The following is a 27,780-nucleotide window of genomic DNA, read 5'->3' on the forward strand; positions in this document are numbered from 1 at the left end:
AAACAGACATTAATTCTTCTAGTTTGACTTTATGGGATAATCTCTCGAGTCGACTGTAAATTGAGCCATACTATCTGCTTCGAATTCAATAGTCAACTTTTCCTTTATATTATAAGTACTCATTATAAATCGTGTCATTATAAACGTTACTGTGATCCAGGATACTCTATCGGAACTTAAGCCAAGTATGTTTTCAGGACATAAACTTTATCTGATCTCCCTTTTTTTCGTCGTCACTCGATTTAATTTGCTAGAGGGTTGAATCCTTCTGTTGGCAATCTATAACGATAGCTAATCAAACTCAACATGGATATCGTTTGGTTCCCCACGCCGGCTGATCCTGTATCTTTTTGGTATTTAAATACTGTGCAACAGCCTCTTCTATGGCTCGAATAGTTAGTTCGAAGCTGCCGTAGCTGGCCACGCGCGAAGCTCGGCGCGTGCGCTCGAATAGTATATCAATTACTAGCAGCGGAAAAAATAGTGAGTCCTTTCAAGCTAATTGGTATGATTGAATTTCGGAAAAATTAGAAAAGCGTTCATACCGATTCTATAGGTGATTAGTAAGATTAGGTATTTTACTTGAAAGATAATGGATATTTATTTGTTCTCTGCTTAGCACATTCCAAAAGGAGTCGTTTGTATATTGAGCTTTTATAGTGATTAATATTCCTTCTATCGGGAATAATTTGCTAGATCCGCAATTCTTCAAATCTTATGATCATTTATGTTTTCCATTTGAGGGCTAACCTAAAACAAATCCTCAAATAACGAGCTACATATCTCTCATTCTTCCAATAGCGAAACATTATACATCTTCACTGTCCAAAAACGTCGGCTATCGAAGCAATGTGTTTGTATGATTATCTCTGTCTGACCAATTTCATAGCTTTGTGTGTGTCTCATAATAGCGCGGTTAAGTGCAATTGACTATCTAGCTCTCCTATTGCTCGAAAACTGCCCTGTGACGATCTTTAAAACTCTGGAAAAAACAGTTGCTTCTGAACGAGAACAATCGATGTGATCGTAATATTATCCTATATACCATACAGAGAGTTTCTTTCAGTTTGATCATTCCATTACATGTTTCCCTGATTTCAAGCGCTTATTCGTTATGATTCGATTGAGATCGCTCAAAATATGCAACCTGTTCGTTATGTATGTAATACCTTGTGTTCAACAGCAGTTTTGGCTGATGTGTGTTCTGGAATGAGAGTCGTTCCTGATCGCACTTTTAAGTTCGCCCCCAGAGAAAAATAAATGCCACAATGCATTTTGCGTTTATTTTCATTAAAATAATGAAGATTTCGTGTTCATACCATTAGGGAGCTTTGTCAATCAAAAACGTCCCACCATTTAGTCTAACCTCAGTCGGAGGCAGTTATGGAAAAGTTAGAGTGCAAAAAGATTGAGGTATGCGATGTAGAGGTTGGAGAAAAGAGCCGAGCGTGACTATGCATTCATCGGAAAATTGCGATTTAGCCGGGCTGTTTGGTTAGCATAAGAGACGAATATGATTAACATTTACCTAAAATAAACAAACAATATTTCAGCAAATGAATACACAGATATCTCAGAGTATCCTGTTACTTCCGAGCGAGGGTATTCACTACTAGTAATAAGTTTCATAGTTGCATTTCGAATACTGGCGCGACATAGGTACAAAATCTCCGCTACGTTAAATTATCAAACATAGTCCAAGCTGTCCGCTCCTCAACAGATTCTTTATCGTGAATATAAATGTTTAGTTTTTAAGGTAGTAAGTTGTGAATTTTTTAACCTTGAATATTTTTTCAAACAACTATCGATATAGAAATGCCGAACAAATAGCTATAGCTTAAACTTCATTGGAAAGCTGAAAATATCTCTGATAGGTCTTACTGGACATCTGGAAAATTTGTGTAATCATCAAACCGAATAAATTTTGGCATACGACTTAGAGGTTCATTATCATGCGTTTTCTATAAGGCGGCGAGCTAACACATGCCATGCAAAATGTGGGAAAACGTTCGTATGGTATAACTCGGGCGCGTTAGCACGAATCGCGTTCTTCCTTTTTTCATATCCAAAAGACGCGCATCTTTTCCAGGGTTTTTAGTAGAAATTTAAAGAAAATATTTTTTCTTCCTTAATTTTTCGGAGATAATTTAAGTCACAACTTTGCTAACGATTGTCCTGTAATAAGTTTAAAGGTGAAATAATCATATTCTATAATTTTCTGCTCACAAAATAACATTTATTTATCTAAGGACATATTTGGCCCAACGATCTTCTTCTGAATGATGTTTATAAATGGTCAAATAACTGGCAGTTCTCTCCGTAGCTACGGCAAGAATTGGCAGATTGCATTTCCGCGTCTCGCGGGTGCTGCGTCAGACGCCACGTTAGTCCATCATCTGCAACACGAATTAATGACTTTGAGCTTATTAGCGCGCTTGCTGATCGTTCATGCTTTCCGGGGCCCCGCTGTGCTGAGTTTTTTTTAATGTTTGCAGGCCTCAATCAGTAAAAGAACTGGATTGATATTTCTGAAATAACATAGTTCTCGGACGACTATTCTTCAATAGTAATGTGAAATCTTGCGTGCGTCATCTATAACGAAGCCGCACAAAAGCGGAGTTACGAGCCAAGATTGAGAATATTCTGCTCCTTTCCGTGCCTATTTATTACGCTATCCACTCAGCCTGATCTCCTACAATCGTATCCAGGGTATTGTTAGACGTGATTAACAATTGCAAATTATATTCTGCTTACGCCGAGGACTATTTTATTCTGGCTTTCTCGTTCTACCGTCTCGATGAGTATCTTCTCAAGTTGTTGTAATATTCGCGTATCTTTTGTGGCCACTGGTGCTAGATGATTGGGCTATACCTTCGAATCAAAGCCATGGGAGGTACTCGTGGTAAATTCACACGCCACTGATACGCTCGGAGAGCGAATTGGCTATTCAAGATTAGGATAACTATCCCCACTGCGTGGAACGGGAAAAAACAACATTGGACCTTAGAATGATCAGACATCTTTCGAAAACATTTGGTGACAAGAACTCGGAGCCTCTTTGATAATTTCATCAGATTTATAGTTTATAGGCGTAAATCAAGGTTAAATATCGCCTCAAAATTATGACAGCTGCTGCTTTCCGTGATTAGCTTAAATTGATTGTTAATTCACAGAAGTAGTTTTATCTGTTTCGATAAGTCCTTGTCTTTCTTTATCCCCAGAATGGTGCATTTATGAGTCTTCGGCTTATGCTATGACCCCATCCTATACCAATGTGTTTTCGTCTCGTGCATGACAATGACCTTTCGGTATATGGTCGTCTGCCGATGTGAGAGTAGCGAATTGTATGAGTCAGTGAAGCTTGTCAAAATTTTCGAATAATCGAATTATTCTTTGGTTCGACTGATTCTAAAATCTTGTCTTTAACTCTTCTGTAACTAACCATGAAGATCACTGAGATATACTAGCCTTTTAAAATCTAGCATTAGAATTCATCTTAATGTAATTCGCGCAACACGGAGTTAGATGTATGTCAGAAAGCCCGATGATGAGTGCATTTTTTCTACGCTAAAACAATCTTTGGATACCGTAGTTTGCTATGGGCAAGACAGCTATGGTATATATTGAACAATATTTCTCTACATGAGCGACAATTCTACAATACATGTTTTTCATAAGTGCCCGCCCGCCTATCTTCTATTGAATTTTCTAATACTAAAAAACTTGTGAATTTTGATTGTGTGTCAAACGCATAGACAAGCGGCAAGCATGCGAGATTAGACTTCACTATGCTGTCTAGTCCTTAGAATAGTCTTAGATAATGAATATGAAAATACTCCTTTTTAATCTTAAGATAATTCAATCGTAACTTTACAAATTAGAGTCAACTTTTTATCCATTCTAGATGCTATTTCTAGGAGTTCTTTACCTGGAGAATTGAAGTGGCAATCGTACAGAAGAGGTACTACTGGTAGGACATTTCCCCTTTTCAATAACAATTTCTCACATATAGGTTAGAGCTTCTACTGTAAGCGCGGTTCTTCTCAGAATTTGCAATTTCTTTGCACTTACTATCTTCGTCTTCGCTATTCACGTGGCAGCTAAATAGTAGGGAGATCATGAGACCTATTGGCGTTACTAGCAATTAAACGGCGGGGCTTAGTTACTCGGCATATCTCTGCCTTTACACGATGAAGAAGCAGATGCCCTCAATTAAATAGATTAAATTCGGCTACCTTATATCTATTCTGATAATGATACTTTGTATGTTCATGATAGTAGTCGTATCCCGATGATATCGTTTTGGTTATTCTAATAATATATATGTAATAACGTTTATATAATCTCAACCGATATTACTTCGTTTTATTTTAAGATTAGATATTAAGCTACAGAGATTAAACTGTGAAATAGTTCCTCATAAATTTGCTACTCTTCTGTCATTTGCCTCCCTAATGTGTAACTCAAGAGGTGTCTAAAATCTCATCACTTTCAGTTATTAAAAATTTATATGATTGCCAGACTTCAGACATGGGCATCATGCTTAGAATAATTCGACGCGCCATATGGTTCATGAATTTGGCCTCACTCTCAAGGGTCGCTTTTCTTTACTATTGAGAAGGTCGGCTACGGCAAACGCTATGCTTAACATTTCTATAAGTCTTTCCTAAACAACTTAGTATCCATTTCATGAAAGGGTTCTGCAATTCCAATCTCAAGATACGAAATCTCTACATTACTTTTTTAATTTAATCGTGCCTGCTCTGTCTCGAAATAGAACAGTTGAGTCTACTGGCCATCGACGACCAACTTACAATTACGCAGGGTGTGTAGTCTGTTCACGGTCTTTCGACCTTACTGACCCTAATGCCCCGTCGTGCTTCCCTCTCCAGCGCAATTTATGGTCATTTGTTATCCATTCCAATTCGTGTTATGAACGTGTCAGTCTCAACAACTCGTGCTCTGGTCGTCTATCGCATCAACGTCAAAAACCCTTCGGCTTCGAGTGATTGTCTCGAGCCTGGATGTGTTTTCTTTACGCGTAACTCGCTATACGCGGGAAACCTTATACATTGTTTGTTAATGTTTTGTTTCCCACCTTTAAGATGAAAGAAATCTAGATATCGAAAGTGCGTGTTCTCTTGCGTATTTGGACTAGAAGGCGCCCATCAAAGTGCAGTTTTAGAACAATTGAGATATTAGGTAATGATATCAAGTAAAACTGGATCACATTTAGCAAAAAGGAACCAGCAAGATTACAGTGTTGTAAAAATGTTGCTTCTTCATAATGATCTTAAAAATCTCTCAGAATAGTGAATAGTTTTCATTTCCCACCAAGAAATTATTAATTTTGAAGGACAATAACTGTGTAAATTTTAATACCGCACACGTATTAAGTATTTTTAAAGGATAAGAAAAAGTTGCACGATTTTGAAGACAGTGTAGTCGCACGTAATGCTAAATGTGATCCAATTAGTCTTAATGCGTAATTTGTGAAAAATTCGCTCCCAAACTCAAATTTTTAAGCATCAAAAAGTCAATTTGAACTTTTTTCCAGCCATATAAGGATCCACGTAATTTCGAAATTTCTAACACATGCTTCTCGAAGAAGCAAAAGCAGCGCTTATGCGCCTTGTCATCCAAGCCCCTCAAATGTCTTGCAATTTGAGGAAAATTTGGAAAATTTGAGGATCTAGTTTTTAGAGTATTCAAAAAGGGGGACTGTGAAAGTTAATTTATGTCCATATTTTTTAGATAGAACCTATACGGAGGATGCTAATTTGCTTATAAAAACAGTAGGACAGCGAAATATTGGGGAAAATTGCATTGAAAATGATGGAGATGGATTGAAAGGGACGAGGAGGGACGGGAGGCAACCAGTGGCGTAGCGTGCTTTGCGATTTATCGATTTGTCTGCCATTAAAACCTATGGAAAAGGATCGATGGATAAGGTCTTTGCAACGAATACCTTGATAATCGATTCTTTACCACAGCTTCAAATGGAAAGATATCGATAATCGATAACTCATGCCTCGCCACTGAAGGCAACCTGAGGAAGAATAGGATGATATCTATAAAATCACATCTTTGGGCTGAAAATGTTATGAAAATTCTTGAGGGTCCCATTTCCACTCATCGCATCCAATTTATAAAACTGATAGACGTTGTCTAAACTTATCGACCATGAGACCACGGAAACCGTGTGCCTCGATTGCAAAGTTTCGACATTTCTGCTCCTAATTTATTATTTTGAGGGAATATTATTGAGCATTCTTGTATGGAATTTCCTAAAAATTCCTTGAAAAGAAAATACGGCGAAGGAGATGCATACGAAATTTTGTGAAGATGAATGGGAAAGGACGGAAATAAGGGACGAAAAGGAACGGGAAATAACCTGCGGCATCAGTCTTCTTTCAAAACAGTAAAAGTTGACACTGAAATCGGTAAAGTCACATATCGAAGTACGTGGTCATGTCAGTTCTTTATTAATGTCTTGACGAGGAGGACATCGAAATTGATTTAAATAAAGCATTCGCTTCTTCCATTCAACGTCACTTCATCCGTGAAAAACCCTCCATACTAATAAGAGCACGACGCGACGTCCGCATATTACTGTAGGCGAAGAGGAAGAAAGAGCGCCTTCAATTCTCATTGTATGCAACACAGAGAAAAACTAAGCAGTAATAAATGCATTCACAGTTGTACTTAGGCGCTTGATGTCAAGGTTGCTTGGACGGCTTTAGCTAGGATCAGCCTATCTGTATTTCACATTGAATTATTTCCTTTCATGTCCTATTTATTTAAGAAGCTATTATAAAAAGTGTATCAATAGAGCAATACACTAACCTAAATGAGATGCATCTAGGTCGAAAAACACGGAGGCGACAGAGATCAACCTCATCTGCGTTGTCACTATCCTGAGCAGCCTTATCATCACTGGAGGAGCGGCCATCTTCTCAAGATACGAGGGCTGGACTTACTTTGACTCGGTAAGTTTACATTTATTTTCTTTTAACAAACTCATGAACGAATTAACTTGACGCATGCACACAAAAGAGGTGTGGCTACTATATGAAACCGACACTGAAAAAGAAAACTCCGGCTGTAGAAGCGGTACTTACAGGCTGTATAGACATACCATCCGCAATCCGGACTTAAAAGCCGAAAGTTCCGGGAGCAATCGAAGCTACGGCTCCAGCACCCGAAACTTCTGACCTCTGAACCCGAAACTTCTGACCTCTAAACCCGAAACGGACGGTATGTCTACATGTATAGCCCGTAACTTTTTTTCTCAGTGTATTACAGTGCCAGAATGACCACATCGACGACGGTGTAAGTCCGCGACCACGTATCTCGGTTTGCGACGTGGCAGACTTCCTGTCATACTTTATTTTTTATATGGAAAACTACTCCATGGCAATTCCTAAAAAAAGCTGTGTTTTTTCCTCCCTGTGCGAAGAGAATTCAGCGAAAACTTCAAGGAATGATGTCGATTTTTTCTCCTTTAAAAAATAAATAAGATCGGAGATTTACAAACACCACAAACGAGATACGTGGTTGCAAACTTAAATCGTCGATATATAGTTGTATTGCGTAGTGTGTCCATGGAGTAAAATTCAGAGAATTGCTTTTAAATGGGTGCACTAAAGTTCAAAAGTTTTAGAACATCCCGCGTATTTCAGAAGTTCCGGAACATTTCGGGAATATCAAAAGTTCCGGAATATTTCAGGAATATCAAAAGTTCCGGAATTCGGAACTAGTCCCGGGAAATGGGAGCAGTGCCCCAGAATGTCGAATGAAAATGAATATGGATACGCGAAATGGATGTTGGATAAAAATCTTGGAATCTTGCTTCCTCAATCAAAATCTCCGAGTACGTATCGACATGGAGATTATGATTCAAAAAGCACTCAGGTTCTGTGGTCTGTTTGCAGGTATACTACTGCTTCATCACGCTGACGACGATCGGTTTCGGGGATATGGTGGCCCTGCAGAAGGACAACGCTTTGTCGGAGAAGCCCGAGTACGTGGCGTTCGCGCTCATCTTCATCCTCTTCGGCCTGGCCATCGTCGCCGCCTGCCTCAACCTCCTCGTCCTCCGCTTCGTCACCATGAACACCGAAGACGAGCGACGCGACGAAGCCGAGGCTCTTCAGGTATGAACACTTCAAACAACTCATTTCCGCGTCAATATCAAGAACGAAAGACATGTTTTGGGTCCCGATCCACCCACAGTGGGATAGAGAAAAATAGATACAACACTGGAAAAAAAACACATTGGATCTAGAGTCCAGACTCTTGAAAACATTGACAAGAAAAAATACTCTTGATTCAATCGGATTTAAGCTTAAATCAAAAGGAAATCCGCTCAAACTAAGAGGCTTGGTTCTTGATTTAAGCAAAAATCCGATTGAATCAAGAGTATTTTTTCTTGTCGATGTTTTTAAGAGTCTGGACTCTAGATCCAATGTGGTTTTTTTCCAGTGAAACACAAGAAGAAGATAGGTTAAACTCCCGCGGGACAAAGGCCGAAACACGGAGACTGCGTGCTTTGCGATATATCGATTGTTATGCCATTTGAACCTAGGAAATAAAAGATCGATGAACAGGGTGTTCGCAGCGAACACCTTAATAATCGATTCTTTACCATAGGTTTAAATGGCAGAACAATCGATGCATCGCAATCCATGCCACACCACTGTTAAGGCGTTTATTGTGACCAGCGGGCTGATTATTGAAATGGATAGACAGAGCGATAGCCAAAGAAGACATAGGGAGTATGAAGCGATCCTACCGGTTGAGACGGGCGGTCGCAGCGATTTTTTGCCGACGCCGGACGCCGTGGGGAGACGCTCTTTGAGGTTAGAATACACGATCAAATTCCGAACCAATTATGATCAAAGTAGACCAATTGATGACTGATGGTCACCATACAACAGTCCTCTTTGATCAAAATTGGACGGGCCGTCTCTTGATCAGAATAGAGTACCACCATTCATCCTGCCGCACGAAACATTTCTGCTAAGTTTTCATTTTAAAACTAAGCAAAGTAATGATCTTGAGACTATGACTCTTGACACTTTGATGGTAATTAGTTTGGGAATTTAATCGTGTATCGAGACCTTGAGGTCCTGTACCTTAAAATTTTTATCACGCTTTGCCGTGCGAGAGATCGCCAAGACGGAAAAATGCGGGAGTCACCTCGAAGACTTTAACGCAGCGCTAGAAAAGTAGGCGTACCGATAAATGAGGGTGCCGATATTCGATTGATTTATGATACATCAACTACTCATCACGACATCAACTACACTGGTAAAAAAAAGTAGCTTGGATTTAGAGTCCAGACTCTTGAAAACAATGACGAGAAAAAATATTCTTGATTCAATCGGATTTTTGATTGATTCAAAAGGAAATCCGCTTAAATTAAGAGGCTTGGTTCTTGATTTAAGCAAAAATCCGATTGAATCGAGAGTATTTTTTCTTGTTAATGTTTTTAAGAGTCTGGACTCTAGATCCAAGCGACTTTTTTTTTCCAGTGTACTCATCACTACATCAACTACTACATATTTTGATTGATTCTCTTCTACTGGCGGATTGTAACTAGTTTCTTGTGGGATTGTTGCAGGCGGCGCAAGGGGCGGTGAGCCTGGAGGGAGACGTGATCACTGCCAACGGGTCGATCCTGAGCGTCCAGATCGGGGAGTCGAGCTCGCTGGTGGAGAGCAACTCGGTCTGCAGCTGCAACTGCGGCGGCTGGACGCGGCGGCGCAAAGGTGAAGCCCCCCATCATTTGCTCCCCATCGTCCCGCAGGCACCCCGTCCAAGGGCATCCATATGACATCCCCTCTTGAACCTCACTTGTACAAATTCATTCGTCATTATTTAATAGATCCAGCTCACGTTTAACCCACTCCGATGCCGGTCCTCACGCCGAGCTCCCACAGGTCACCATGGGCCCCCCCTCATCGTAAGTTCAGTTTTCTATTCATTTTCATCCCGCTCTCCCCCCCCCCCGCCCCCTCCCCCTCCTTACACATTTGCACACGCTCAGCACGGGACCTGGACTTCAATGATATTCCATAGATGCAGAGGGCAGCTCATAGTATTACAAGGGCCATTTTGACCTGCTTTTTGACCCCTCTCCCCCTTCCAAGCCACTACTGAGACAACCTATTAAGAACCGTTCATAAAATACGTTACGCTGTAAGGGAGGGCGAGGAGGACGTTACGCAATTACGTTTCCACGTGTTAATTAAAGTATGAATTTGCCGGCCAGGTTGGCCTAGTGGTCAGCCTCTAGTAGTCTGACTCTAAGTCAATAGGTCCCGAGATTGGAATTGACGGAATTGACGAGTAGATCTGCTGAAACAGATTCTCCTCGGCCCTAATCCCTAAAAATTGGGAAAGTCCGGAGCATGTAGATACCACGATGTCTACGGACACTCAACATTGTTTAAAGTTGGCTGAAGGTGCTAGACACGAAGCCATTGAACCAGCAGAAAAAAAAGTATGAATTTCATGTGAAAAAAACGTTACGAGGGGGGGGGGGGGGTCGAAATATCGAGATTTAGCATTACTTATTTTATGAACGTCCCTTAATCCCCTTTTTTAATCGTATAAGTCAAACTTGACCTCCCTCCTTCCTCCCGATTTTCTCGAGAAATTACAAAGAAACCCTGGAAATTTGTTGGAAAAACATGTTTTTATCGGGAAATATTATGTTTTGGATGATGGGAGGCTTACGTAGGCTTGGGCTTCTGCGAGGTCGCTGTCAGTTTGGTGCCCCACTTCAAAATGAACAAATTTTTGAAAATCCACAGCTAGAACTCTTCTTCTTGATCTTAAAACCTCAAAAGTGAATACTCGCCGGACACGCAGACTATTTCAGGCAAATATGATACTTTCACGCGCAATGAGAGTATTTCCGGTAATTATAGCTAATGTAACTGAATTTTCTGTGGTTATTCCATGGACGCTTCTTCTTCAGAGCCCCTACTGCGGCAGAACGTCCCAGCTCTGGTTAGGCCGACATCGGATTTTGAGATCAGAAAGAAAAGTTACATTAAAAAAACTCTGTTGACCTCATCTTGGAATAAAACATTTTTTCGGCATTTTTGGCACCTTCAAAACCCCACTGCGGCAAATGCCCCTGATTTGGTTAGGCCAATAACAGGTTTTGAGATCATGGAAGAAAAGCTCTGTCAATAAAAAAAAAAAAAATTAAAAAAAAAAAAAAATCGTCACTTGAACTAAGACACCAAAAGGACAGCAACCTACTGAACTATGTTCCCACTTCCCCTCGTAGGGCTTCGTAAGCCAAGCTCAACCCCCCCACCCCACCCCCAGTGGCTGACATTAAATTTGCACGGTCTCCAGGAAAAACATATTTTGAAGCTCTTTCCCCTGTTCTAACTAGGGGCTCAAAAGGGTTATTGATGTCATTATAGCCCTCTTATTGACCAGCGATACAAGTGGGGTAATCAATGAGTATTTTAGAAGCATCCGGATCGAACACGTAGTTAGAAGCCCTTAGAAACCTCGTACTCCCTATCTAAACGATGCAATCGGGTACAGCAAAAGTTAAGCTCGAATGTCAACGCTACTTTTCTCGGAATGATGAGTAGTGTAGATTTACGAGTGAATGGATTCTAAATTAAAATGATGTCGTTAAATTCTCGGAACACTCCTGAACCCCCCCCCCCCCACTACTTTAAATTTGCCCACTTGCCTCCGCAGCTTTGATTAAAATTTGCATAATATTTTTATCGTTGCAGTTTAATTTTTCGAAATATTGCATGAATATCCCTGCTTAAGCAAGTTGACCTTGTTCAGGATATTGCTTAGCTATGCCTGCGACAAGCAACCCTTCACGTACAATCATAAGCCTTTTGAACCTTTCCAATTGCTTTAAAAAGAATTTACGGTGATCGTCCCTCTAAGTATTGGTCTAAGCTTGACGGCCGTGGCCTTAGACAAGAAAGAGCCCCTTATCGATATTCTTACAGGGCACAGGGTTCACAAGAATCACTGACATCGAAATAACTCCAAAACCACGACCTGCTAAAATTGCAACGTTTTGAATTTTTCACGTAAAAAGTATTTTTAGAGGAAAAATAAATCAACATTAGGTTGTGTAATTTTCTCTGAGTTTCCTTCTCCACTCTATGACTATCTTGCGAAAATTTTCAGGAATGAGGTTATTTTTCTCCTTTTAAGAAAATTGGCTTTAGATAGAATTCAGCTCTTGAGGGTGATCATGAATCCTCTTTAATAATAAAACCTCGTTGCAATTGTTTGGAATGCAATCGTTGAATCTCTCGAAGTTTTCATCTGGAAGAAGTGGAAAACTGAATTCAAATCTTGTTTTTTTGCGGTTAATTTACCAGCTAATCTTTTTTCACGGATCATCGAGCACCCATACCTGCAGCAATGTTATCCATTAATTATTCTTTCTCTGTACTCAAATAGTATCTAATAAGTAGAAAATTTGATCCGACAAGTAAGAATCAATCGTCGCTCCTCGATGTATGCTTTTCGAGGATCGTGTAGAAATGGAGATCAATGGCGAGGCGTGAATGATCGATTATCGATATTTCCCCATTTGAAGCTATGGTAAAGAATCGATTATTAAGGTGTTCGTTGCGAACACCCTGTTCATCGATCCTTTTCCATAGCTTTAAATGGCAGATCAATCGATACATCGCAAAGTACGCCACGCCACTCTTAAAGATACGCCTTTACGTGAGATGGGCGAGGATTTAAGAGAGTATAAGTATTTTTCGAGTCGGTAGCATGCATGCAACATTCTTTTTTTTTCTTTCCATGTAGACGTCACAAAATATATTTAGTTTATACATATAGGAACAATACATGTAACATGGTGTGCACCTGCACCACAACCGAGTTGACAAAAGTTGTCACGAATGAAAAAGCTTTGCAACTTTCCCGCACGTTCAAGATAATCAGGTGTCAAGTTATAAAATCACGAGGAAGCTCATTTGATGGTGTGGTGACTAGAATACCTTTATAGACAGAGTATGGCCATTTCTGTTCCGGAGCCATTTCATTGGTCGCGAGCGAATAGGCTGACACGGTGCTCTTAGGGCCGTAAATAAACAAACAAGATGGCCGTTATCAGCAAGCAAGATTGAGGTTATGCACATCTTACATCCTCCTGTGATAAAGGTGAAAGGCAATTTAACAATGTTTTCATGTGTTTTTCGTGTGCTATTCGTAGATATGCTCGTTTAAATGGTTACTGCCGCATAATTGAAATTTTTGTCAAATTTAGCTTCTCATCGATGTTACGGTGAGCCGCCATCTTATTTGTTTATTTACGGCCCTAAGAGCATCATGAAGCCTAAAAACTCGTTGACCAATCAAAAAGCGGAACAGTTTTCCTGTAGTAAAAAGATACGAATGGCCATACTCTGTCTATAAAGGTACTCTAGTGGTGACAACCCAATCGGCAATTTTTCCTTAGTGCAATTGCTTGTTCGCACATTTTTTTTCAAATTTGAATGAACTTACTAATCTTATCTTGCCAACGTTGCCACAATATAAGTGAGACGTTTATTTTACATCTGAGACAAGCTTTGATCTCAAGATTGTGGCAATGTTATATTTGGACCGCGTTAAACAAAAAGGAACCAAGCCACATCAGCTATTGCCAAATTTCCCTGGGCGATTTGATTTTTTACGAGGGAACGTTTGTGCAGATTCCTTTGAAAATTTTATGGAATTTGCTTTGCACGATGTAGAAAATTCACTGAAATTTGCACAAAAATCTGCACAACCGTTTTCAAATAAAGATTTAAATTCTTCGATTAAATTTGGTTATAGCTGATGTGGCTTGGTTCCTTTCTGCTTAACGCAGTCCATTTAAAATACTGCTCCAAAAATTAAAAAATATCTCGCAAAAATAATCACGTATAGACGTGATACTTATTGCGTGATATTTTAAAGTGTCGTATGAGATCGGCGCACTGTTCCTCAACTCTTCGATAAAATGACAATAATTTTGTTTCGATTTACAGATAACACTTGGAGAGAGATAATGATGACTTCATAAGATACCGGTATATTTCGAACACACCGAATCACACACTCCTTTGTATCGGCGAGTTTCAATTACCGTAATGGTTCACGGACTTCATCATTCATAGTGTATAAGCTGTAAAAAATGAAAACTTTACGGAAGCCTTTCGTAGAACCTTAGTTGGACTTTCTCTCCGATCAAAAAGGTATTATCATAGCCTCAAGATCCGAGGGACATTTTAGTAGTTTTACCCATTTTCACTCCTTAGATTTAACTTGACATAAGCTTTGGGTCCAAATAAACTAATTCTTCCTCCAAACGATTCAAAGACTAGCTTTTGATAGCAACTGCAAAAGAATTAGCCGGCAAGTAGTTAAATTATTCAATTCACTTTATATTTAAGTGCAGTATTAGTCGACTCAACGGGTTCGTGCAAACACAATCAATATCATCTAATTTTATAATTTTGAATATTTTCCTATCTGCTCCCGATTGACCATTAGATACGGTTAAAAAGCAAGCAGCACGATTCATGTCTTCTCATCAAAATTTTTCGTGGAATGCAATAGACGCATTCAGCTCATTTCATTTAAAAAGCCTGGCTTTTATCTCACTCCAAAGTGAAAAATTAGCGGTTTTTATATCAAAATAATTTTTGTGTTGATCTAATTCCATGCGTGCCTAGGTAAATGATTTCTCGGCAACTGCGCTCGAAGTAGTGGTACATCAAAGACACCAATAATTTTTTTGTTACTGTTGGTGTGCTTTGCAGATTGAAATTTTGATAAGTGGGGGGGGGGGGGATAAAAATCTTCAAAAATTATTAATGCTGAAGAAATAAGTATATCTAAAATCTCCCAAAATCCGAGGAACACTTCTGTGAGCGAGTGAGCGCTGAGCGAAACTACTGCGCGGATGCCGCAAGGCCCCTTCAATTCGACGTGATACCTCTTGCATACCTGCGGAGTTAGTTTAGATGCATGTGAGATTACATGCTTCCAGAGCAGGAGACCTCATTTTCATCGGGAAAAAGAACAGAGGTTGAGTTGCTTTTAATTTATTTACAACATATTCATCCTTAAAAAGTGGCGCACAGTTTCAAAACTTATTTCGAAGCAAGGCTTGTTCCTTTCCTTGAGAATTAGATGCGCACAGTTCGGATTTTTTTCTGAAGAGTCGAATTGATCAATTTCATCGCAATTAAACATATTTCAGTAAACTTTTGATTTTGGTAGTTTGAAATGGGTTTTGTGTTTGCGAAATTTTTTGTTGAGAAAACATGCCTAGCAGTTCATTAAAAATGATGATGCCGTTTGCATAAAACGGTTATCCTTTTTGCGAATAACCCTCGATGGAGTTACGTTCTGTAATGCGCCTCTAATGAATACCGTTTAATTTCATGTTCACTCTTCACCAATCGTGAATCGCAGTTTACAGACGACTAATCCAACTCTTCGGCACTAATTTTGATTGCATGAAGCTGTACCTACAAAAAATTTGGGAGATTCGAGCCTACAAATTGAGACTGTTTTCATTTCCTTTTTGCTCCTCCTTCCTTCCCTTTCAGCATCCATGTTTTACATATGTACATAGTTTACGTAGGTAGCCTTAATTTTATCTCTTGTAAGATGTTTCATGAGATTTGATTATTCTTCACTCACAGCAGATCTGCGGCTGAGAATGAACTTCACGATCTTGTGTGAGTAATCTACTGATGTTGTAATACTTGAAAACTGCCACTGAGATATTCATAATTTTAACAGCACTGATCAGAGATTAATCACAGGGGAAACACTGTACAGCTAAACTCCAAAACCATTCGAAGTTCATTTACAACGTTTCGAAATTTCCGTGTATTATATATTTATTGGAAATAAAATAAATCGACACAATGGCTTGAAATTTCCTGTGGTGTTTCTTTACCATTTCTTCATAATCCTGTTGAAATTTCGAGCCATCTTATTGATTTTTCTTGCTCTTCAATGAAAGAGGTACACATGGGAATTTTGCAAAATAGGATTTAAACACATGATTTTAGAATTTAACCATCGAACACGGGTCTCTGCGTTTGACGAAAGCACCAATGACACCGAGGGTAAAATGACCGATTACAAAAAAGTGAGTTTTTCTTGTAAAATAAGGGGGTTGAAAGATCCTGAATTTTGCACACTCATAAATCTGACATGATACATGGAACATATTGGATATTTCATCACCCACATCACTGTCATTATTATTGTCATATTTGTAGTCACAATCGGAACTTAAAACTCAGAATAAGTCGAAGCTAAATCTTAAAGTCAAGCTAGCTAACGTCAGCCAAATTTCATCGGTGCCTACAGTTATAGGTCAATAGAAGTTTGTTCTCAATTATTTTATTATTTTTTTAAAATATATAATTCGATAATGTGATGCAGATAACAAGTACTTCGATTGCACAGTCTCAACATTTTCGATGTTGTTTTTAGATTTTAATGAAAAACAAACGAACAGTTTTGTTTCAAATTTTCAGAAAATACTCTGAATGACTTGAAAAAATATGAGTAAAAATTCAGAAGAATATTATTGAATAGTTTTTCTTTTACAAAGGAAAAGGTGACAAGAACTATACAACGCCACCAATCGAGATATAGGTACGTGTTTTTTTACTTCCACCACTGAAAACCTTATAAATGTCCCTTCACGGCTGTAAAGTTTTCTTCAGATCTAACTCATCTTCTTGTTGGCAAATATTTGACTAAATTACCCACGCTTATTTACCTTTTTGTATACATAAAACTGATGATAATGATAATGAAAATTGACATCTCTGACTAAAATTTTTTGCTGTATTTTTTTGCGCTCAACAATTTGTCAATTTTAAATTTATCGATAATGATGAAATCACATCGAATGAAAATTCACGACTTCCCAAGGGGCTCTGATATTGATTGAAACTTAAAAGCTGTGAGTTTGTTACTTTCGATCAATGGCAGTGTCCAAACTGAGTCCTAAAATGGGCCTGTTGCAAACTTTTGCTAGAGCAAAAATAAGAGTTGTTTATTGTAGATAATGCCTCAAAAATCACGATGAGCGCATCGGCAAAGTCTGAAACGCACTCATAACTTCACAATCTGCGTAAGAAATTTGCGTTTTTTTAAGCTTCCCGCTTCAAAAACGATACTACGGCATAGGTGAACATTTTGTTAGAGGAGTCGCTCCATCGTCGGCGATATTCATCATGGCCGACGCTTGCACGCAGTTCCGCGCGTAATTCAAGGAGAGTTCAAGGTCAATCAATTCGGGCGTGGAAAATATGAACGTTAACACACCGATTGTTATCTGGTCTAATCCAGTTCAGGTGTTATCTCGTCCCATCAAACGTGTTTTGGCGGATTGGCGTCGGCTATGATGATTATTGCCGACGATGGAACGACTCCTCTTACAAAATGTTCACCTGTGCCGTAGTATCGTTTTTGAAGCGGGAAGCTCAAAAAACCGCAAATTTCTTACGCAGATTGTGAAGTTAGGAGTGCATTTCAGAGTTTGCCGATGCGCTCATCGTGATTTTTGAGGCATTATCTATAAGAGACAACTCTTAGTTTTGCTCTAGCAAAAGTTTGCAACAGGCCCATTTAACTTACTTTAAACCATGTGAAATGCAACTCGTAGCGAGTGAGTCAAATTTGGAAGGGAATGTACTGTCATTTTTTTTTTAAATTTTAGTCGTGTCAGTTGCTGAAATGTATCCAATTCATGTAAAAATGAACTATTAAAAATTCTTGTGATTCCTATAAACCTCCTCACTGAAAGTATGGCTACAGCAATAATATGCCTCTCAAAAGCAATAGAAGTACCGTTGCAGTGCACCCACTATTACACCAACAGATACTGAATAAGGAAGTCCCCAGCGCAAAACTTCTTTTATCTCGCTAATTTTTTTATTTATTAAAACCAAAAGCTGTTGATGGATTTTTTGTAACTAAACTCAAAATTTAAATGCAAGATTTCTGGAAAAGGGTGACTCTAAAATCTTAGACGTGCACGCACAAGGACGTATTTGTGTATTTAATGATTCAAGTTGAGGCAATCGAAACGATTTGATCATAAAGAGACTTATAGTGAGCACCCAAGAAAACAATTCTTACAATGACTGCTATGTTTAGATCTATATTTCTTTTATAGTCTTTCAGTCTGAGCAACTGTCCTCTGAGTTATTTTGTAAATAGTTGTAAAAATTAAATTGAGATATCTATTGCCTATGAATTGAAAAAAAAAAACCAAGCAGAGAGTCAAGAGATCCCCCCTACCCCCACAATTTATTATTATTCAGATTGTCACTAATCTCTGCGAGCTTAATTTGAGAAGAATGCGAGTACATTCCTGCCTTCAGTACGATACGTCGAAAGGAGTTTATGACCAGCCTCTTTCCTAAGCTGTCTCAAGTGAGAAAATTATTGTGACTAATTTATGACTAAAAAAACTTTGATGAACCAAGTTGACATTTCTCCTCGGTTTGAATAAGATATAATATTGAATAGATCTGGCAGACCGCAGATCTCTTGATTATCGATGTATCGAGCGAAGTTGTTAATAAATTAAATGACGACATGGGCCATGAATATGAAGCAAGTCATCAATGACGCTATGGTGTCCAAATTCCATGCGAAAAAAAACAAACAAAAATCATAACTAGGAACTATGTTCTACTCGGTCTTCTCACTTCACCTTAAAATTACAATCTTAGCATCCTCGCAACTCATCACAAACCGTTGCAACTTTGTACTTGTACCACTTGGCCTCAGATATAAATTAATTATCCATTCATATGCTGTCTTTTACTTAGACTACGTCTAGCCTGTATATAATCTTAAGCATTTTTTATCTTCTGTTCAGATTCACAGTCAATGACTCTGTAAGGAAAACTTTTTTTTTTACTCCTAACTTGACCTTTAAACTAGTATTGATCATAATTTAAGGAGCATATTGTAATATTTTAAGCCCAAAAATATATAATTGAAGTTTTGTAAATTTTATTTCGTTCATCAAATGTATATGGCTGTAATATTTTAAGAGCAAAATTCTTTTAAGTACATTTACACCGAGCTGCACAATTCAATTATTCGTTTTTGTACATTCACAAGTTTCTGAGTCTTGAGTGAGACTTCATTACATATAGTTTTTCTTTTGTAGTGTTGATTAGCACATGTTTTGAGGGTTTCTATCATGACGTAACGAATCAACATGGAGTTGACACGTTTCCTTGGCTCAATTCATATTAGATACCAGGCGCTTTTTATCATCCTTTTGCGTGGCAGGAGAAGTTTCGTAAATATAGAAAAAGATACAATTATAAGAAAGAGAGAGAAAAGATGAAAACCAGGATTCGTTCATCTGCAAATGGACCGACTCACTTTGTTGTAGAGGAATACGAATTGTATCATTTTAATCATATGCCTCATTTTTCCGAAGACAACACGGATAACTACATCAATTACTGCATGATACTTCACCGATAAGCTGGCAGATGATCTCATCGATGAGTAAAACGATGATACAATAGAATACGTAACACGTGGTTTTTTAAAATCGGCACTCAAAGAAGTAAATTTATCAAAGTGTCGCAAAAATTCCAATTAAACCGCTCAAAATGAGGAAAAAGGCACAGATGTAATACGTATGAAAAAGGGAAAGCAACCAAATGTAACTGTTCTTTCTCATTGTATTTCTCTCCAGACTGATTCGTTACAACGCCGTGATTGAAATTCCAGCTTTATTGTGCAGGCCAAGCTCGTGTTCGAAGTTGTCAATGACGATGCGCAGATTATGTCCATTTAAATTGTAAAATATCGATATTGATCGAGGCAGCCTGCCTTACCTAGATTCGATTATTTATAATGGATCCAAATGGAGGGAAAGAAATTTTACCGTCACCGTTCTGAGAAGGACTTAAGGTCAGGTATATGTACCTGTAACTCGCCACTTTACTGATTGTGGTTACATTGCAAAGGAATTGACGCATTCCGAATGAGAAATTGGAAGTCTTCCCTCAATTTGATCTCGCCATTCAAACTTTTTTTTTCTTCATGTATAAATAAAATATAAATTTATGCACAAAATCATCATCATGAATATAATTTTATAACAACAGCTTAATCCAAATCCCTTTGAAATCAACAGTTTTCTTTTTTTTTCCTTTCTTTTTAATTATTTACGATTTTGGAACTTGATGCATGCTGACCCTGGTAAAAATTGGCAGTTGAATCTGTATTCCAAAATACCATAGACCTACAGCCGGCTGTAAGATTTCCAATAGCTTCTATAGCCGGCAACACAATTTCTTATAGCCTTTTATAGCCGATAGCGATTAAGCAACAGCCTGGCGATGAAGTGTACCCATGCTAAACGTTACTAATTACGGACGCTAGGACTTAGTGAGTTTTTGGACTACTGCTCTCTTTTTTGGCCGTAGTATCTTGATTTATTTTGCGAGGGAAGCTCCGTACTTTTGAAGGATGCCTACCATTCCTAATATGTTGGAGCGCCTTCAATTTCGTATGATACTGTGCAATACCTCTGGTGTGAAATAGTTGCTTCAAGCGCCGTGGTACGCTGCGGCGCGACGCGGCGGACGGGGAGCTAGCGCGAAACGCGTATTGGCGCCTACAAACCTAACAGGGATACTTCACGCATTGCGCGATGCGTGAAGTATCCCTGTTGGGTTTGTAGGCGCCAATGCGCCGCTGCTCCGCTTTGTGTTAGGCTCTAATATTTAATCTCGTGGAGTCAGCTTTTTTCAACCCATGACTTTGAAATGTTTGCACGCTCTTTAAGGATTATTCTCATGTTAATTGATGCAAAAAATATGTAGTAAAGGAAAATATAATGTGCGTTTTGTAAATATTAGGGTGATTCCGTACAAACTTAAGGATTTACAAAGCACACGAACTGCTACACAATTTCTTATAGCCTTTTATAACCGATGGCGAAAAAGCAACAGCTAGGCGATAAAGTGTAAAGCCCGGCGATAGGAACAGTTGCCCGGCTGTATAATTTTTTATCGCTTTGTGTAGCCCGGCCGTATGATTTTTTCCACTTTCTACAGCCAGCTATATGATTTTCTATCGCCTTCTTCAGTCGGCTATAAGAACTCCTGTGGTATAATGAAACGCAGCTCCTATCGCCAATTTTTACCAGGGGACTCAGTACTCGAATGATGAAAAAGCGATAACGAATCACCGATAAAATTACAATTTATACAATTTTGGGGGAAATTCTTTCAAATTTTCATTTTGAGAAATGTTTAGAATAAAAATCAAAGATTTCTGTCTCAGATCAAGGTCCTGTCAAGATCAGGTGCTGGTACAAAGGTGTATGAAAGGGAATGAAAATAATTGAAAATGAGGTGCACAATCACGTTCGCATGGACACATTTTTATTTTAAAATTTTCCATTTGGGTTATGTCATTACATTGGTTTTAATTATATTGTACACATCTAACAAAAATTATAACTTTTTCTCTCTTTTTTTAGAAAAAAGGAAATAGAACAAAAGAAAAAACACAAATTTTATACAAATCAGGAATGAAAGATAAGCTTTAATTCGAGATCGTACGCGCATAAATTCTTATCAGAAAAATCATTCAATACAAAATCATATTCAACGTCCTTTATATACTTTGAAAGTATAAATTTTTAAAATAAGGTCATTCAGCAGATCTCTTATCGAAGAAAATTTAATTTTTCCAGTCCTGCCTTTTCATCTTCATTTTCCTCATATATTAATACGTGACTGAGGGAAAAAGAAAGAAAGAAGCAAAGGAAATGTTTGTTGCAAACGTCGATGAATAAAATGAAATATTGATCAACAAATGAAGAGTCACTAACACAGTCCCTGACGGCTGCGATTTTTGCGCTCCAAAACATCAATGAGAGAATTTAAACGATATACTTATCTACGAGCAGTCTTTTTGAGAATACATTTCATTTGTCAAGACCACGTGCCTAATACTATGGCTAATCTCTGCATTCCTGAGGAAAGGTATTTCTTAAATAACTAACAACTTAAGCAACGAATCATCTCATCACTCCTTTGCTCCAGTCAAGCCGAGTATAGTAAAAAAGTCTATTGGGTATGGCATTCATACTCATATCAAGCAAGGTACATTCTATCACAAGATTTGGAGATCGTTTGCCCTGTGATGATTTTTTTCTTTTTTTGAAAATTACTAAACCGTGACACCACAATGATCAGACGTTCGAGGACAAATGCGTACGTTTTAATTGCGGCCCGATGTTCGTTACGTGTTTTGTTCGTGTAAGATAAAGGGTCAGTGCACTGCACATCCATCAACTCGGCGATAAATGGCGTGTTATCATGCTCGATGATTCAGGCTCACAAGAGATTTTCTGCCGAATCTGACACCGTGGTCCTGACAACGAATCAGTCGGAAATAACAATTGCATGATCGTGTATCACACGGACAAATAGACATGGAACTTCGTTGAATTGGCTCTTTTGAAACACTACTCAACATCTCGGAATGACACCCAACAAACAGATACGTAACGTGCCGGAACAAAATGGGTTTTCGTCGCATAAACCGTTGTGGGCGATGTTCAAATTCGGCCATTCTATTCAATTTGTCAAACTGAACTTTCGGTTCATGCAATCGACCTCTCGACTCGAGCAATCCAAATCTCAGTATAAATTGGTTCAGCAGGAAGCTCCGGCTACACGAACGGCAAATTCGGTTTGACCAACGGAAGCCTTTTGAAAGAGCCAATTCGATTCTGTTTGACGGGAATCTCAAATTTAAGTATATATAAAGGATAAACAAACGAGTAAATAAAAGAAAATTGATTAAATCTTCACGAGAGAACTAGCAGAAAGCGATGCGACGTTCTGTGTCTAAACAACGTATTGTGCCTCGATAATACGTCACTCAATTGAAAGATAAAAAAAAGGAGGAAAGGTCTTAGCCTGTTTTATGGAGTTGAGATGGTAGGAGCAAAAAAATTCTGCAGGATTCCTTATCAAGAATTTCATCCTCTGGGCTTACAGACGCCTCATGAAATATTGACTCCAGTCAAAAAGTAAAATAAGGGATTAAGTTGCTATTCCTGATGAGGTTTCATCACAAAATATTCTCTTTAGAAAAGTTGCCTTCGTTTCGATAAATATGTGAAATACAAAGCTCGGACGTTAATTGTGAAGTTTATGATATTTCCCATGAGTTTAGTGTATGATGTTGAATTTGAGCAAAAGAGTAACTAGCAGAGCTATTTTTCGAAAAAAAGAAGGAGAAAAGAATATAGGAATAAAAGTCGGGTTAGTCTGCCAAAAGAACGAAAAATGGGCCAGCAGAGCTAGAATGACAACTGACACAAGACTTTTTCAACCTTTGGTTAAACAAGTAGTGGATTTAGAGTTACTTGCATTCCCTGTAAACAATATGTGTTTGCAAAAAGTCATGTGAAATTCATTAAAAAAATATACAAGATCATTACATGTAAGCATATTTTTGTACATATCGCACAATACATGAGGGTCATCATGCAATAAAACTAAATCTGTGATTGCAGCGAGTTCGTGTTCATATTTACAATATTTAAAAATAAATTTATCTGATCAAAATTCAACATTCATAGAGTTTCTGCAAATTTTAAACAACGATGATTTAAAGTTAGATACTGCGACTCGAGCGAAAATGAATTTCAAATGAAGCAAAGAAAGAGGAAGAAAATGCGGGTTTTAAATTTGAGCTCTCAAAAGCAGCCAACGGTTTAAATTCACCGTATTGGGTTGAACCGCTATAATTTCATACATCTTGATAAACTTTCAAAAAGAAGATTTCATGAAAAGACGGGTCCCGTAAATTTTAGGTATATGCTTTTGGGGAAACTCAAAAGTGAGTAAGAGCAAAGAACTTGCAGGAACCCTGTGCTGCTGTGCTAAGAGAGAACACCGTATATACATTAATACGTTGCCAAATTTTTCATGATAAAATGTTGATTTTAGACGAAATTTATGAATATCTTGAATGAAACTTTCAAAATATTCGGATTCAATTTAGAGGAAAATTGTCTGAGAAAGTTCAAGAAAAATGTTGACAGGTTTCTCTGAAAATTCGCTGAATATCAAAAGAAATTTGGCAGCGTTTGATGTCCATTCTGCAATCTACCCTGGTATGACAGTGTGTATGTTGAATCATTTATTTTTGGAGTATTGAATTTTTTATTTCTGCACGTCTCTGGCGAGCTCATTCACAATTCAAAACTCAGACTCTCAAACTCATTGCTATATCGCCGATCAAGAAAATGGAGGTGCTAAATTTAAAACTTATGACATAATCAGAAAAATATACCGATTTTTTTAAATCTTCATTTGACATAATTTAGAAACTTTCAGTAGTTAAGTAGTCCTTATTATTTTTTTTTAAATTCCTAACCAAATTGTCAAATGATGTTTTGTAATGCTACATTGCAATTAAGCCTTTCAGCTCGGGGCTTTTAAAATTTATTCATAGGTTGTGCAGTCAGAGAAAATGGAGGAGTAAGTACTTAAAAAATGCATGCCTCTGCTTTATCACAAGTTAAAAAGTTTTACAAAGATGGGAGGGTTACAACTAATCTCAAACTAGATCTTACTTCTAATTTCCCCTCTAGGTAGTCAGTAGATACTGGTAAAATTCAAGACATCAAAGTAGGTACGTATCCTACAATTATTATTACAAATCACACATAGAGTTCACTGTTGTTTGTGTCAGAGTGACAAACATGAAAATACATAAACGAAATTACGCAGTCTTGCTCTAAAAATCAGTCTTGATTCAGAAAATACAATATGCATATTATAAACTAGAGCCCCTCCTTCTGAGCGATTCATTTCAGTAATAAGAATTGTACAACTTATTAACTTACAATTAGGAAACTGTTAAGTACATTCGATACTAATCAGAGTAGACTAATAGCTGAATAACTATAAATTGATTGGCTCGAGCAAAACCAACAAAGTAAATTATAGAATAATAATAATAAATAAAAAGCGGGGTTTAGATTTAAATGCTTCAATGTGTGCTGAGCTGCGCGCCTTCAATTGCCGAGTAGGCAAGAAGCTCCCCACGTGCCTTTACGGCAACAGTTACCAATGCATCGCGTTGATTTGCATGAAAAGAGATAGACAGGAAAATAGCACAATTTGAAAGGGCTTCTGCCCTTTACCTTTTGTTTTTCTGTCGTTGAGGTAATCTTATAATTCATTTTTAGTATCGTATAATGACCTTGAGTACGCTTGTTCTCTGCAAATTGTAAAACGTGTAATTTTGGGCAACCAGAGATAGTAGGAAATGCATCAAAAGGAGCAGGTAGATTCATTGGTGATGTCGCTATGATGGAATCAAAATTAGTAGAAGCACCAGAATCCAGTTTTGAAAATTTTACAATTGGTTAAATGAGCTTTACTATTTATAGGATACTACCTATGTCAAAGTATATCCGAATGGAGCAAAAATAATTCTTGAGGTAACAGTAATCTCCCTGAATTATTTGAGGCTTACAAAAATAATTCTCGTACAGTGAGAAGTTATACATTTATTTAAACGGATGTGCTTTGAAGCAGAGCCAGAACAAGTTTTGTGATTGAAAAGTCGGCATGGATTGATTATTAGATTAAAAAAATAAATACTTCTCTTTACATACAACCTATCAACGCAGTGGGTAATCTAACCAAATACTTTCAATGAATATATGCATATGTACGGAAGTAAATTCCTACAAAGATTATTCTTGTCATTATTGCAAGGAAGGAAAGCAACACATGGAAAGTTTTATGTGACTGCATGCTTACATAAGAAATTGGGAGAGATTATTTTCTTAGCATATTTTATTATTATTAAAAGTCAGATTCTAATAAAAATTGTAACCATCGCTACCGTAGACTTGAGCTGATCTATTGACCTGGAATTTTATACTATAGGGAAGATGTCTCTAAAATATATCGTCTCTGGCTTTTTCCATGGGAGAGCCTGGCTCCATGATTGTTGACAGATGAGCTCAAATCTCTGGTCGCCTGGGGGTGGGGGGGGGGGGGGCAATAGACTGATTTATTAGCTACTTCATTGGATATAATATCAAACCCTTGGTTCAAATGTAAACCAACACCGAACTTTGTATCTGATTCGCGCCTTTTGGGCCATGGTGGTAAAATGCGTCCAGAGGTGTTTCTTCCAATCGAAATATCTCGTGTTTAATGATCCTTTAATTGATTTATGACCGGCCAATGACTACATATTAATAAGGTAACACAATTAACTCATGAAGAATTTGTACATGAAGTTTTTTTCTCCTTCTTCTTTCTTTTTTTTCTTTCCCAACACTAATTCACTCGTGAGGTCGACACTCCGGCACCGTCTTCTAACATAACATCGGAGTTTTTTCCTTTCTTTATTTCTATTTGCTTTCAAATCTTTGTTCTTAATTTCTACACATTATAATACATTTTGCAGTTATACCAATTTTTTTTGTTCCCTAAATTTTTTTCTATAATTCTGTTTATGTCTAAGTTTTCTTTTAGTTTTTTTTCTATTTCACTTCTCTCTTTAGCAAATCTCATAAAATTAAAAGAGACGTGTTCCGGGGTGTCAACCACACCGCAATCCGGACGAAGGGGAGATTCCATGATTTTACGATCGTCCATATATTGCCTAAACGATCCTTGTCCTGTTAAGACCGTACATGAAGTTATGTTAGTTTGTTTTGGTTTGAACCAAGGGTTCGATACACTGGAAAAAAAAAAAAAAAAAAAAAAAAAAAAAAAAAAAAAAAAAAAAAAAAAAAAAAAAAAAAAAACACATTGGATCTAGAGTCCAGACTCTTAAAAACATCGACAAGAAAAAGTACTCTTGATTCAATCAGAATTTAGCTTAAAGCAAGAACCAAACCTCTTAATTTAAGCGGATTTCTTTTTGATTCAAGCAAAAATCCGATTGAATCAAGAGTATTTTTTCTTGTCAATGTTTTCAAGAGTCTGGACGCTAGATCCAATGTGGTTTTTTTTCCAGTGTATTATCAAAAGACGTAGTCACTAAATGAGTCTATCGGGTTCGTGATTGGGGTACTGGGGGAAACGGAGGTGGGCGGGCTACTTGCTCCTGGAGCCGTGGGCCCTGTGTAGGGCGACCCCGGAGTCCTGCGAGGGGGGTCTGTTGCCGAGGACCGGGAGGCCCTCCTCGTCGCAGAACTGGTCGGGCGCTGACCAGCGGCGCTTCTTGCAGGCGACGTTCTCCTTGCTGGCGCTGCCGAGGTCCTTGCCGGGCTGCCCGGGTTGCGCCTCGCTCTTGCCGCCCTGCGCGGGGCTCTTCTTGCTCCGCCGCCTCTGGTCCCGCTCGCGCTCCTGGCTCTGGCTCGCCCCTGCCGGCCCCGGCTCGCTCGGCCGCGGGGACAGGGATATGCAGACGTCGCCCACCTGGAGCTTGTGGCACTCCAGCCCGTACTTGCGGAACGTCACGTCCGGCGAGCACGAGGCCCACCCGTGCCCCATCACGAAGAACGGCTGCTCCATCGCTGACTCCAGCTCCACCTGCCGGCAAAAAACAAAAACATTATTAGAAAAGTGATTTAACCCTACATCTAAACTCTACGATGCTGAAGTCGCACAGAGGATCGAGTCAATAGGAGAGATCGGACAAAATTTGGAAACTTTGAACGGAGAACACCGTATGAACATTAAAACGTTGCCAAATTTTTCATGATGAAATGCTGAT

At 38.4% G+C, this 27,780-nt stretch overlaps 2 protein-coding genes across 6 annotated transcripts in view; one reads left to right on the top strand and one right to left on the bottom strand.

Moving 5' to 3' along the window:
• The first annotated feature begins 6,183 nt into the window (after positions 1–6,183).
• On the top strand, positions 6,184–20,142 carry LOC109032503 (TWIK-related acid-sensitive K[+] channel 6). The gene is made up of 5 exons (XM_072296395.1): positions 6,184–6,200; positions 6,866–6,989; positions 7,935–8,156; positions 9,626–9,773; positions 14,037–20,142. Exons 1-5 carry the CDS (start codon positions 6,184–6,186, stop codon positions 14,069–14,071), a joined length of 546 nt encoding a protein of 181 aa, XP_072152496.1. The 3' UTR covers positions 14,072–20,142.
• A 1,293-nt stretch (positions 20,143–21,435) lies between these two features.
• The window catches only part of LOC109032426 (uncharacterized), a 109,723-nt gene continuing 103,378 nt past the window's right edge, over positions 21,436–27,780 (bottom strand). For all 5 annotated transcript variants that reach the window (XM_072297035.1, XM_072297037.1, XM_072297036.1 and 2 more), the window contains one exon: positions 21,436–27,596. In XM_072297035.1, coding sequence (XP_072153136.1) covers positions 27,159–27,596 — 438 coding nt within the window. In that variant the 3' untranslated portion in view covers positions 21,436–27,158. The remainder of the gene's footprint in view (positions 27,597–27,780) is intronic.

The sequence above is a fragment of the Bemisia tabaci genome, chromosome 2, assembly GCF_918797505.1.
Source record: "Bemisia tabaci chromosome 2, PGI_BMITA_v3".
NCBI classification, from domain to species: domain Eukaryota; kingdom Metazoa; phylum Arthropoda; class Insecta; order Hemiptera; family Aleyrodidae; genus Bemisia; species Bemisia tabaci.

Bases quoted from the DNA above. Each gene is read 5' to 3' on its own strand.
- LOC109032503 (XM_072296395.1), top strand. The intron at 8,157-9,625 runs GTATGAACACTT...GGATTGTTGCAG, and splicing joins ACGAAGCCGAGGCTCTTCAG to GCGGCGCAAGGGGCGGTGAG. The intron at 9,774-14,036 runs GTGAAGCCCCCC...TTCGATTTACAG, and splicing joins CTGGACGCGGCGGCGCAAAG to ATAACACTTGGAGAGAGATA.